This window comes from Bradysia coprophila, chromosome II, assembly GCF_014529535.1.
Source record: "Bradysia coprophila strain Holo2 chromosome II, BU_Bcop_v1, whole genome shotgun sequence".
NCBI lineage: Eukaryota > Metazoa > Arthropoda > Insecta > Diptera > Sciaridae > Bradysia > Bradysia coprophila.
The window spans coordinates 6,030,017-6,044,292 of NC_050735.1; the positions used below are offsets into that span (position 1 = coordinate 6,030,017).

The 14,276-nt window shown below is 37.6% G+C and overlaps 3 protein-coding genes across 3 annotated transcripts in view; 2 read left to right on the forward strand and 1 right to left on the reverse strand.

The window, feature by feature from the left end:
* LOC119069183 (odorant receptor 94b-like) overlaps nt 1-14,276 on the reverse strand; it is a 416,993-nt gene that overhangs the window by 334,012 nt on the left and 68,705 nt on the right. The window lies entirely within an intron of this gene.
* LOC119069155 overlaps nt 1-14,276 on the forward strand; it is a 30,358-nt gene that overhangs the window by 7,227 nt on the left and 8,855 nt on the right. The gene's annotated exons all lie outside the window — the stretch shown is intronic.
* Nucleotides 720-5,778, forward strand: LOC119068814 (uncharacterized protein K02A2.6-like). Its single transcript, XM_037172591.1, has 2 exons — nt 720-912; nt 1,471-5,778. Exon 2 carries the CDS (start codon nt 1,473-1,475, stop codon nt 5,526-5,528), a length of 4,056 nt encoding a protein of 1,351 aa, XP_037028486.1. The 5' UTR covers nt 720-912; nt 1,471-1,472; the 3' UTR covers nt 5,529-5,778.

Sequence of the window (14,276 nt, forward strand, 5' to 3'; positions counted from 1 at the left end):
ATATTATCTTCCACCTTTTGATGTCAATGATTTCATAGTTTAGTTGACACAGTTTCATTTCTTTCCCAAGACGCGGCAAATAAATCACAATTGACAATGTTAGTATTCGGAAACGAGAAACCAGCCGAAAAGAAATATCTCCGAACGGAACAAACTGCGAAGAGCAAAAGGATACAAGTGATAGATAAATTCCATTCGAGCCTTACAGCGAAATTTCATTCAACTAATTTTCTCACGGTGGAAAAACAAACCGCATCTGATATGAAAAGTTGTCTGGGTTTAATGCGAAAAGTTGTATGAATGTTTTGGTTTGATATATCTTTCCCATTCGTTTTTTGGTTCACCCACCATGGTAAGTAATGGCGACTTTGACTGATTTGATTTGTTAGGAGACCAAAAAAAACAGTCTTTTTACGGTCAAGAACAACTGCAGTCTGAACCACAGACGTCACTTTTCCACGCCTCGAAGTATGCATGTACTATCTGAAGAAAGTAATGTGCTAATTGATATATCATCTCGTCTAAATGTAGACTGGACATATCCACACAAATTCATGGTGTTTGGGTTACGTCATACAGTCTGGCTGTCCTATATATCCTCTATGTCACTGGTTCGACTCCCGTGTCAGTCACAGTTCTTATTAGTCTCTGCTGTTAGTTTAACACTAGACAGCTCTATCGACCGTAATAGGTCTGTAAAAAGAGAAATGCTGAACTCAGTTCTGTAGTATCGGTTGTGATACGTCATCACTGCGTTGTAATATGGCAACACTGAACTGAATAAAGAAGCCATTATAATATCAGCACTCTAACTGAACAGACGAGTTTTATTGAATACTACATTTGGCGACGAGGAATAAAAAAAAAAGAAGACCGGAAAAAAGGAAAATTTGGTGGAAAACAACGGGAGAAGTGAGTATTTTTGCATTACTTCGGATTAAGTGAAAAAAAAAGAATTTTACTGCGTGCGTGAGAGTGACTGAAAAGTGAACACGTGGATTGAGGTTAGGAATGATTCGATTTGAAAAAGAAGTTCTACGGAATTGATTGATTATTGAATGGCAGAATTCAATTTCGTATGCCTGTGAGATGTACACGCACGGAATTTAATTTCGAAACGTGCTAGCAGAATTAAATTTCGTATGCTATGGGCTGACGCACAGAATTTAATTTCGGAGTGCAATGGCAGAATTCAATTTCGCATGCCAGGGAAACGTGAGCACGGAATTTAATTTCGAAGTGCACTAGCAGAATTCAATTTCGTATGCTAGGGAAACGCAAACGCAGCTAATTTTGAGCGTTCAATGCGAATTCCATTTTATTTCAATACTCGAGAACGAGAGTATAGCCATAACCTCACTTCGGGTTGATCAGGTTGAATTCAACTATGTGTGCGAATGAATGTGTGTGCCAGAATTTAATTTCGAATGGCTAAATTGAAAAGTAAATTTACGTTTTTGTCGTCTGTAGATATGAATCAACAACCTTGGTGCATTGGACCACGGTCTTTTGATGTAAAGGAAGAGAACTGTGCGACAGAGTGGAAACGATGGTTACGCAGTTTCGAATTCTTCGCAACAGCAAGTGGCATTTCGGACGAGAGTAAACATAACTGGTTACTGCACTACGCGGGACCACAAGTTCAGGAGATTTTCGATAACCTGCCAGATTCACCAACTGAAACGAAACCGACGGTAACAACTGGAAGAATCGAATTTCAAGTTGAAAACGATGAAGACGAGAACAACGAAAATGATCATGACAACGAATACTCCAGAACTGTAGCGAAGCTGACCGACCATTTCGCTCCAAAGCAAAACAAGAGTTATGAGCGGCATATTTTCCGGAAGATGAGCCAAGGAAAAAATGAACGAATCGATTCGTTTGCCATCCGTTTGCGTGAACAGGCCAATCGCTGTGAATTCGGCAACCAAAAGGACGAGAATATCAAAGACCAGATAACAGCAGCCTGTCACTCGGATCTGCTTCGACGAAAAATACTTGAACGAGGTGACCACGATTTGAACTCTGTCATGAAATTGGGAAGAATCCTCGAATCCGTATCTAACCAGCAAAAATCATTCGTCAACGATGCGAAACCTCCGAGCGATGGATTGGACGACAAGAGCGAGGTGTGTGAGATCCGTACCAGAACTGCATTCAAACGGAAATACTTTGACAAGACACAATCCAATCATAAACGCGATGAATGTAGTCGTTGCGGCTTGAATGGACACAAGTCCGATGACATGAAATGTCCGGCTAAAGGAAAAAAATGCCTGAAATGTGGAAAACTCGACCATTTTTCAAAAAAATGTTTCACTAAAAACGCTAATCAACCGCCAACGAAATTCAAGCGAGAGTCAGTTCGTCTGGTCGACACGTACAACGACAATAAATATGATGACTACGACGACGTGTTCATCATCGACAACGACGGCGTCTTCCATAATTCCAACGGCGAGAACAACGACAATACGATGTGGTGCAAAATCGGAGGCGTCGAACTCCAATTTGTTATCGATTCCGGCACTAGACGGAACATCATTGACAGAGAATCTTGGTCAGATCTGAAAACAAAGCACATTGCAACAACTTGGCGTCGAAAGGAAGTTGATGCCGGTTTCACGTCTTACGGTGGTCATCGTCTACAATTCTTGGGAATGTTTGAGGCAAAAATCGAAATCGGCGATAAGCAATCGATGGAATCATTTTATGTGGCGGACGAAATTGGAAAATGCTTGCTGGGTTACGTCACAGCAAAACGCTTGGGAATTCTTAAGATTGGCATCAACGTAAACAATGTCACCGATGAGACAACAGGAAAACTCAGCACAATCAAAGGTATAAGTGTCGAAATACCAATGAAAGACAACTGTAAGCCTGTTCAGCAACCGTATCGTCGAATCCCCGCTCCTTTGGAGAAAGCCGTCGATGAAAAAATTTCCAAAATGCTCCGTCAAGACATCATTGAGAAAGTGAACGTTTCAAAGTGGATTTCACCGCTGGTTATAACACCGAAACCAAACAACGACGTCCGAGTATGCGTCGACATGCGACGAGTCAACGAAGCAGTCGCCAGAGAACACCACCCACTACCAACGATTGAAAATTTTCTCCCACAATTGGAAAATGCTAAATTCTTTTCCAAATTGGACATCGAGCAGGCCTTTCATCAAGTGGAAATAAGTGAAAATTCCAGAGAAATAACAACATTCATCACAAAGAGAGGACTTTTTCGCTACAAACGATTAATGTTTGGAATCAACTGCGCTCCCGAAATTTTTCAAAAAATCATGGAGCAAATTTTGAATGGCTGTGATGGTACGTTGAACGCGAGCGACGATATCATCGTGTATGGAAACACCAAGAAGGAGCACGACGAACGATTGGATCGCGTGTTGAATCGACTGAAACAATTCAATGTCACTTTGAACTTCAACAAATGTGTGTTTGGAGCAACCGAAATCGACTTTCTTGGACACCATCTTTCAACAGACGGCATTCGACCAATGTCAAGCAAAATTTCAGCTGTGAAGGAATTTCGTGATCCAAGAACTACCGAGGAAGTCAGAAGTTTCCTTGGGCTCGTCAACTATGTCGGGAAATTCATCCCAAACCTGGCCACAACTGCAGAGCCATTGAGCAAACTGAACCGAAAGGGAGCACATTTTCGCTGGGAAGACGAACAGAAGGACGCTTTCGAGAAATTGAAAAATCAACTGACATCTGACACCGTACTTGGATATTACAACGTCAACGACCGAACACAGATCATCGCCGATGCCAGCCCAGTTGGTCTCGGAGCAGTTTTGATTCAATTCAAGGAATGTGGACCACGAATCATTGCATATGCTAGTCGCAGTCTAACAAAAATCGAACGTAAATATTCGCAGCCGGAAAAAGAAGCACTCGCTCTAGTATGGGCAGTTGAACGATTTCATTTTTACATTTTCGGCCGGGAATTCGAGTTGGTCAGCGATCACAAGTCATTGGAAGCATTGTTCAGTCCGAAATCAAAGCCCTGTGCAAGGATCGAACGCTGGGTCCTTCGTTTGCAATCGAACAAGTACAAAGCCGTTTTCAAACCGGGAAAATCGAACATTGCCGATCCGTTGTCCAGACTCATACGGGAAACGGATGACATCAACGCAATCGACGGAGATCGGGACGACGAATCATATATCAATTGGATCGTGATGCACGCAACTCCAAAAGCGATCCCAATCGAACGAATTGAGATTGATTCTCTAGCCGACAAAACGATCGAATCAGTGAAGCGTGCGACGGACACCAACGACTGGAGTGACGAATTGACCACACCATTCAAGCACTTTGCAACCGAATTTTGTTTCGCCAGAAACATTCTACTACGCGGTTCGAGAATCGTTATGCCCGAATGTCTGCGTAATCAAAAGTTGGAACTGGCTCATGAAGGACACCCTGGCATGTCAGTGATGAAACGACGCATCCGCGCGAAAGTTTGGTGGCCAAGAATAGATACCCACGTTGAGGATTTCGTGAAGAAATGTAAAGGCTGCAGTTTGGTGGGCGCTCCATCACCACCAGAACCACTTTCACGGCGAAGTCTACCATCAGCGGCATGGGAACACTTGGCAATAGATCATATGGGACCGTTGCCATCAAACCACTATCTCTTGGTTGTCGTTGATTACTACAGCAGATACAAGGAAGTGGAGATCGTGACTTCCACCGACGCCAATCAGACCATTCGAAAATTGAAAATGATGTTTGCAAGATTTGGATTTCCATTGTCTATGCAAGCCGATAATGGTCCACCGTTCAACAGTCACGAGTTTGAGACATTTTGCAATGACAACAACATTCACTTGAACAATGGAACTCCGTACTGGCCTCAACAGAATGGTGAAGTGGAACGCCAGAACAGATCGTTATTAAAACGGTTAAAGATCAGTCAATTGGAGAAAAGAAACTGGCAAGACGACCTACAAGATTACCTCCTGATGTATCGATCCACACAGCATTCGACCACAATGATGACACCAGCTGAAATGATGTTCAGCCGAAATATTCGTGACAAGCTCCCTTCGATTCGAGCACCCAGATCTGAAAACGACGAAGAAGTCCGTGATCGTGATACCGAAATGAAGAACAAAGGGAAACAGTACGCCGATACGAAGCGACACGCAGAACCAAATGAAATAAGAGAAGGGGACAACGTGGTTTTGAAACGACAAAAGCCAACCAATAAATTGTCAAGCACATTTGAGCCGACCACATACACCGTCAAGGAACGAAAGGGTAGCGAAATCGTGGTCGAAAATCCCGAAACTGAAACCGAATATCGAAGAAATGTTGCACATGCAAAGAAAATCCCAACCGGGGGTTTCCGAACGACAGAAGACAACCCAACCGATGCGATTCCGAATGTTCCTGATGCAATCCCGACTGCGGAGACTGCAAACGATCACGAGAATCCGGATCAGAACCAACGGCCGAAATCAACACGAGTTCGTGGAGCACCCAAACGTTATGGGTTCGAGTAAGCGGGATGGACCAAATCAATGAGATTTTTTTTTCTTTTCTCTCGAAGCGAATGAATTTTAATTTTTTTTTTATGAACGAGAGGAAGATAGTGGGAGACGATATTGGATGAATTGTTATGAGGAGGAATTCGATGAATTAATTTAAAGGGGGAATGGTGTAGTATCGGTTGTGATACGTCATCACTGCGTTGTAATATGGCAACACTGAACTGAATAAAGAAGCCATTATAATATCAGCACTCTAACTGAACAGACGAGTTTTATTGAATACTACAAGTTCTTACACGTCACATGCGTATGCCACAATCGTGATTCTAAAATGTCAACAACTAGCAACACCCATGCTCTGATAATAGATGATTCATACGATTTACAATTGTAAAATCTCTCAAAAATATGGGAAATGCACAATGCAGCTTAGGTCCTTGGAAAGCATCAACTTTCTTGCCCATCCTTATCCTATCCTATCCTACGTCATACAAGTCGTGTGTACATTGTTACAGCCATCAAACCACTACAAAAATTATGATTCCTTTGGAAAGGTTACGATTCATAACTTATGAATGATCAGGTTAAGACAAACACAAGTTCAAAATAATTCCTCTAGATAGTCTACCTATATGACTTTCATAAGGAACCGAAAAGTGCTCCTTCTACTTCTACTCATTGCTCGCTGTAAATGCCTATCAAAATTGAATCAAAATATTCGAAAATTCACTCAATACAATTTTCATATTTTCCTTATGAATGAGTGAAGGCTAGTTGGCTAGAACGTAACCACTGAGTGAGCCATCCCCTATATAGCTCTTTTTTCATACCGCTAACAAATGTCGCTCCTCACAATCTATACGCAATTTGATTAATATATCCGATCATCTTCGCGAAAAAAGGAACAGGACGAAGGGATGTTCTGAGTCATCCGCTTTTCCACCACTGCAAAACTTTTATTTCCACAGAAAAGGAACAAAGATATGGTTATGATTAATATAGAATCCAGCCGGAACGAAAGTACTTCCTGATTAAAATTTCCCAAAATGAATCTTTTATAATTTTCGGCAATAACTTAATTAAAACTGATTTTGCAGACACCCTTCATTTATCATCAAATAACCATAAACAATGTACGATTTTCTAAACTTTTTTTTTTCGTATACATAAAAGCTACAGTGGGAAATTCGCAACTTTTATTTTATGTACATTGGACTTGTGTGTAGTCCATAGCCAAAATTAATGAAAAAAAAACCAACCCAAACATAAAAGCTCAATCGATATAGCTAAAATGGAGTGTATACTATACATCAGTGTATATAATAGCGTAATTATATCATCAGGACTGTATTACATAATCCTGAAACGTGTGTGTATGCTTGCGTTATATTCATTCCTTCATCCATATCGAATACACAAGCTCCTCTATCAACAAAAACAACAACAAAAATCTCTTGTTCTATGTGTAAAAGAAAATATACATACAACGTCACAGCGATATTATGTCCCAGACCCTGGCCAACTTCGCGCACGATTATCGATTTTCATACAATGGTATGGTTCATTCCTTTTATATACGTTGGGAGTTCTTTTTCCTCCTCTGTACACATTTACCATTTTACACTACGTTTGTGTGAAACAACGACAAACTTCTTGCCAAATTCTCACAGATATAATATGGCCGGTGTTATCTATGGACTCTAGGTGCAAAATGGAAGAACATAGTGCATTCTAGAATTGTATGAAATCCCATTTTATGTTATGTCTTTCGGTATATATACGGCTATGTGTGCTTAAAACCTACAACAAAATGAATAGAAAAAAAAGAAAGAAACGTGTTACTATGACAACCGCCAGGACTCTCCTCTTCCACATTTTTTTTTTAAATGTGCGGGCATAAAATATAAGAAATTTTGTTAGCGACATAGATACAGTTCTGTGCTAGCTTACACAGAAAAGCTATGAAATTTTCATGGATTTAAACAATGGAAATGATTCTATGGTTTTTCCACATTATAAATGTCTTGAAATATACGTGTATGCGCATCAGATGTATATACATTTATGTCTCCCACTAAAACCCACTAAAAACGCAAACGGAACTACTATTCGGTGACGAGTCATGTAAAAATGTTAACTTACTATTAAATGTATGATGGAAATCGATGGGTCATACTACATCTATATATTTGATGTATGTAAATGAATAACTTGCAAGTGCGGTCATGCAGCGGAAAAACGTTTGCGCGCGCATTTTCCACCCATATACAACCATATATCATTTCTATTCGTTTTCATGATTTTACCGGAATTTATGTGTTACGTATTATAGTTATTGGCGGTGTATATATTATGATGATAGGAAAACGTGGTAGCATATGTATATATGTATATAACAAGCAAGGTATCTGTATATATACCTATGAAACAGTTCTCTATGACACATTATTTTGTTACAATAAAAAAAAACGGTTCCCGATGTATTACATAAAATATTGTCCAATTTTGCATGACTGATTTTTACTCACCAATCCGAAATGGAGCACACGTTTTTTATAGATAATATACCAATTTTCCTTTTACGATTTTGTGGTTCATTTCGATGTATATATATGGGATTTGTGTGGATCAAATTTTTGATTCATGCTACGCTAAGCTTTCAGAAATATATTTTGTTCGAAGGTATTGAATTTCATTGATGTTGCAACAATGATGTGCTTGATTTTTGTTTCAATGAATTAATTACTAGAAATACCGCAAATTATAGTTGAATTGACAGTGGGTTTCGAGGTGTTATTTTAAATTAATTAATTTAATAGAGGGACAAAAGGTTTTCATTATTTCATTTCGTTGTTGTATCTGAATTATCCGGACGAAAATTTAGAGTTTTTTTTAAAGCACAATACCTATTTTAACCAAAGTTTAAGGCCAGTGTACGAAGCGATCCCCTGATCGAGTTGGAGTTTCCTATTTCTCGCACAATTACAAATTTTATCACGTGAACTGCCATCAGTGACAACGTTGACGTATTTGAGTGGAGAAAGTAAGTCTAGTCACGCTGCATAGATAAAAATATCTACTTTCTTTCCCTCTTTTTCGATAGGGAAGAAAATAGACATTTTTTCTCCGAAACTGTCACACCTGTTTTTGCTTTAAAAATGGTGTACCAAAGCTATGTTGTTGTTTCGTGGCCACCCATAGAGTTATACTCGAGAGGTGACATGGAGGCGCTGATGCTGAGCATCAGAGGTGTTTAAATAGTTTACTTTTATTTCGCTAGACTTGTACATGTAACAGAATAAGAATATTGCCACTTGTGGTTAGTTGTCTCCTTGCCACTGTCGCCATGGCTTGATGAGATATTGGCAAAATTAATTCTTTATAGGTTTTCAAAAGTTATTGCCTCAGATCGAAAACCATTTCGCCATTTAAAAATCACAGCGCCACCATGCCATCACTCTGGTGTGACTCTATGATACCACCAAGTGATTAGTGCTTTTTACACTTGATGTGTTGATGTCACTCGAGACATCAGACATCGCAAGTTTTTCTATTCGTCACTGAGATGAGAAAATAAACATTTATCTACTCATAAATACCTGTTTATAGACTCAGTGGCATAATAGAAATTTATGCAACAAGTTGCGAAAAGTGACTGTTTTTGCCACGAAATGATAATTCCATTAATATGTACAAAAATTAAACATTTGCACTCAGTGGCGTAAATAACTACTCTTCCTAAATTTCATTTCCTGCCGGTCGTGATGGTTCAATCCAAATTTATTTGACTTAATTTCCATTCTTCCTAATTGTAAATGACTTTTTTTCTGTTTCTGTTTTCTACGACAAAATTACGAATTTATTTGGGAACAACAAATTTCATTACGTAGCGCCTTTAGGTATCACTATGCTTGTCATTCTTTATATGCATTAAACACCCTTCGCTGACTTTTTCTTCATTCGGCTTAAATTTGTGTTTTTACACGAATAATTGCGTTAAATTTCATAACGGAAACATGTAAAATAAGCTCTTACCATCCAACCATATACACTAACTGCGAATTTTTAGCGAGGGTGCCATAATTAACTGGCATTTTTCGAATGAAATTCATTTGAATTGGAAAATGAATACAGAACCAAAGTTCGTCCAGATCTAGAACAGAACATATACGAAGGTTGGACCAGATCCAGAACATGTACGAAGTGCTAGAAATGTAAGTAGGGTCAGGGGATATACGTGAAAATATATATTGTCAGCGATAGCTACAACGATGGTCTTTTTGGGATGTCAGTTAGGAAATTCAATATACAGGGAAACATGAGGCAAATGTGCTTCCCTCGGTGTTACCCGTTTCAACAGACTTTTTGGCTTGTCGGTCAGCGGCTTAGGTTAGGACAAATCTCCTAATTAGACTCTTAACAGAGTGGCATCTACTACAATATTATGATTTCCTCAGTTTTTAGTAGAAACATTGTGTAAAGGCTTACCACTTAAAGAAAAATATATTTAAAAGATAGACACCTTTCTTTGTCACTCCGCTTCCATTACAATAATTTTGCAACTTTTAAGTTGTAGAAATTTAAATCGAAAACATTTTCGCATCATTGATCATTGACTTTATGAAAACCGCGTTGTGTGCATAAACATATCGAAATACTGGAAAGACGTTGGTTTCGATGCATTCTGCATGATAAAACCGTTAGTGGGTATTAAATTTCTCAATATATTTAATGCACTTTTCAGTATATATATAAGCTGCTAGTGAAGAATTCAGTCCAAAGACCTTCCTCTTCAACGGTGGATCCCATATAAACATACTGACATAAACGGCAATAAATAGTAATGTATATATTGTTCACATACAACAACACACGACAACGGTCGTGCCATTTTCACTGTACTCCAAGCGAATTTTTTTTCTATTTTTTTTATAAATTTATAAATAATACACGATGGCAGGCAGGCAATCGGTTCGTATATCAATTATGCTGGCCGTGTGCATGTGTGAGTTACATAAATAAAATATAAGCATCAAATGGTTTTAACTCTTTTTATGTGTACTTTGTATGTAACACAAAAATTACGTACAAAGACGTAATGTATATTCGTGACTACGAGTTATTTCAAGGTCTATCCACCATACTCAATACAGCGTTTCAGTATTAAACAGTTAAAGCACGCAACATTTCCAGGCAATATTTTATTAGGTATATCCACTAGTCGGTATACACGATATACTTTATGTGTGAAGCACTATATACATATGATGGTAGCTTTCGTATAAATATTATATGTATGGTTCGGTTAGTTATACTATTAAGATTGTACGAGTTCGTTTAACATCGTCTGTAACAGTGTGCCGCCATTCAATTATAGTTGGGTTGATAGCATTACAGCCAAAGTTACACTATTAATATGAGGTGGACACAACATGAACAACTTGGAGTAAATTTCTTTTCTGTTCAATGAAATTACACAATCCCTTGTGTGTCGTGACACAGGGTTCGTGAGCAGAAAATTTGTGTATACATTGTTTTATCGAAGGGATATTTTTGCTCTTATCACTTGAACAGGGTTGCTTTATCAAGCGCAGATTGAAATTGGGAAAGCAGTTAATGATTTTTCGGTTGAAAATGCGTACATTGGCGTGAAGGGAGTTAGTTGTCACAGATAGTAAGAGTCTAGGGATCTGGAAGTTGTTACGATGTACTTAATGCAAAATGACAAAGTTTGGAAAGTTTCAGTTTCCAACTAATAATGCTCAGTTCAATGGAAGGATTGTCGCTTATAAATCTATCTCTCTTTGTATTACTCGATTCATTGATTTAGTTACTAGTAGATTACATTGGATGCTGCGAAAGTAAATCATTGCATGAGGTAACTATTTTGTGATAAAATCAAAGCATGAGCAGCAAACGTTAAGCTCAAACCACACGAGAAATCGAAAATGTTTTTCGATCAAAATATTTGTTATAGTTTCGTTAAGCATAAAAGAACAAAGAAAATTTTGGTCGAAGCACGTTTTCGATGCCTCGTGTTTCTAGAGCTTTGGAACTGTCTTTTAGTCAGTTGTAGCGCCTTCGGCATGTATATAGTTGCGGCCCATTTGTCGAAAAACAGTTACCGAACCAAACAAAAAAACACGAGTGAGTTTACGAATATCTAATGGTTATTTCCGAATTCAGGACTGTAATGGATTAGGATCATTTTTGCGATCAATGCATTGTCATAGTATGAATCTGAAATGGCTTAGCTACACCAATAAATTTCAGAATTCAATTATGTGAGCAAATCTGACATAGTTTCATTTGCATATACTCAGTGTAAGCTGAAATATTCTCGACAGACGTACAGGTCAAAAAGTTTATTATACTCTCCAATCATTTATTTTGTGAAAGAAAACTGTTGCAAGTCGCAAGAATGTGATGAATATGAACAATTTGTCAAATTTAAGTATAAGAATTTGAAAACATTTTCAGTAATTGAATTTGTTTGAAGTTTTAAGTTTAATAAACTTAGAGCATCACAAAAACAAAACTGTGTAAGACATGCATTCCATTCCTTTCTTTTGCATGTCAGTCTATAGTGAACTTTCTATATGTGAATTAATGTGAACTACTTTCTGAATCCCGCACGGAAAACTCATATATGCACCCCAGACGAAGAAATCGGGAACAGCTTCATGATTCTAGCACATTAGTTGTGTGCTGCATATTGATCTGAGGATCATACAATGCCCGTCAGATGAATATTGTTGTTGGGTGATGGATGTAATTTTTAGTTGTAATATAAAATGACGCCATTTTTTAGAATTCAACAAACAACCTTATTTTTCGATTTTCGCGTTAAAGCAAAACAAAACTTAAAAAAAAAAACTTTAGAAAAATTCAATTTTTTTAATTTAAATTTTTTTTATTTGTTATTAGCTGTAGATTTGTATTTAAATTCATATTAAATTGTTAGGAGATTTTTTTTTTTAAGTTTTGCTTACGTTTTTTCTGGTCACCTACCCAAGTACTGACCGCGAACATCGATGCTTAACCTCAGTTTCTGACTACCAACGACTTTACCACTGCTGCTATACTGCTTGTATATAGTGACAGTCTTATTTCGAACCATTCATTGTTACATTTGCTTTATGCAGCACACAGGAATATTTATACCTGCATGCTGAATATTGACTAAATGAACAAAGTCGTCTACATTTAGAATGGGATATGCAACAATATTTAATTGAATTTATTTTCTATGAAATGTAGCAATGTCATTGGATTATTTTAATTCTGAGACTGGTTCTGAATTAGAAGTTATTTCAATAAAGTAAGAAAATTGTTCTCTCATTAATCGTTCGTCAAGCGAGTCGCCACCGGTCAGCGGTGGGTTTTGATTTTTACAAGTTGGTACACGCGTGCATTGGTACGTTGGTAGCTTTAATCTATCGTTCTACAAAAAAAACTGTTCTCATTTATTACGCGAATTAATTGCTGAATACCACCAATTATTTATGGTAACATTTCAAAAGCCTTTCACACCGAAAATAATTTTTAAAAGTTCGTTCGTCAAAATTGCTATTGAAATACATAAATGTAACGTATCATTGCATATTAATTCGGTAAAGTTAGAAATAATTTTAAATGATTAAGAAATTCTTCTTACTTGTCAAAAACTTTGCAAAATTAGATCTTTACGCGTATGTTGTTGAGATCTTCCTTCTATTTCATTAAAACAAAAAATTTATTGTTGCATATCCCATTCTAAATACAGGCAACTTTATTCATTTAGTCAATATTCAGCATGCAGGTATAGTTCGATAGGACCATTTAGTCAATATTCGGCATGCAGGTATAGTTCAATAATACATCCCACACCTAATTTGAAGATATAATTCAGCACACAGCAAATATATACCTGGGAACCTCACAATATTCCTACGAGCCGAATAATATTGTTGTAGGAACTATATTTTGAAAATATTCATATTAAATGTTTATTGTAATACAGCAGCCGGGTACATTATTCAGTCTGCAGCAAATATGTGCAGCACACAACAAATGTCGAATTTGCCGAATTTTCCGTGCGTATTTACTAAAATCCATTTTTTTATCAATTGAAAGAGTGATTATTCCCTTGAGCGTAAGTCAGGGTCTTACACTAGAAAATCACTAGAAAATCTTTGTCACAAAATCTGCACAATGATTGCAATCACAGGTACTTGCTTTGTACTGAACAAAGAAGAAAAGTGCAACAAACGTGATCCAGAACGCAGAGAGAGGGCCGTAATTCACTCGACACAAGCTACATCTTTTCAGAGGGAAAATAGTATTTTACATGACTAGGGATAAAAAGATGAAAAGTAGAGTTTTCGAGTGAATTTTGTTGATCCAATAAACACACGAAAACGAGACTTTTAATTTTTATCCCGAGTTATGTAATGGATTTTATCTGTCTAGAACGATAATCTCGAGCTTATCCCTCTAGGGAGTTTTTGTTTATCTCGATATATCTGTTCTCGACAGATAAAATATGATATGCACCTATTGCCAGACTGTTATTTTGACGTGTAGGCATTATGGTCCACTCCTTCGGCTAGGGCAATAATGTCCTAAACGTCAAAATATCAATCTTGGCAACAGGTGCATAATAAATATTACATGCTGAGGGCGTCGAAAGAAGTGCTTAAAACATGAAAAGTACGGTTTTCGACGCATGTAGCATGTAAATACTTTTACATCACAATTGTATGTAAATATCTTAGGCTC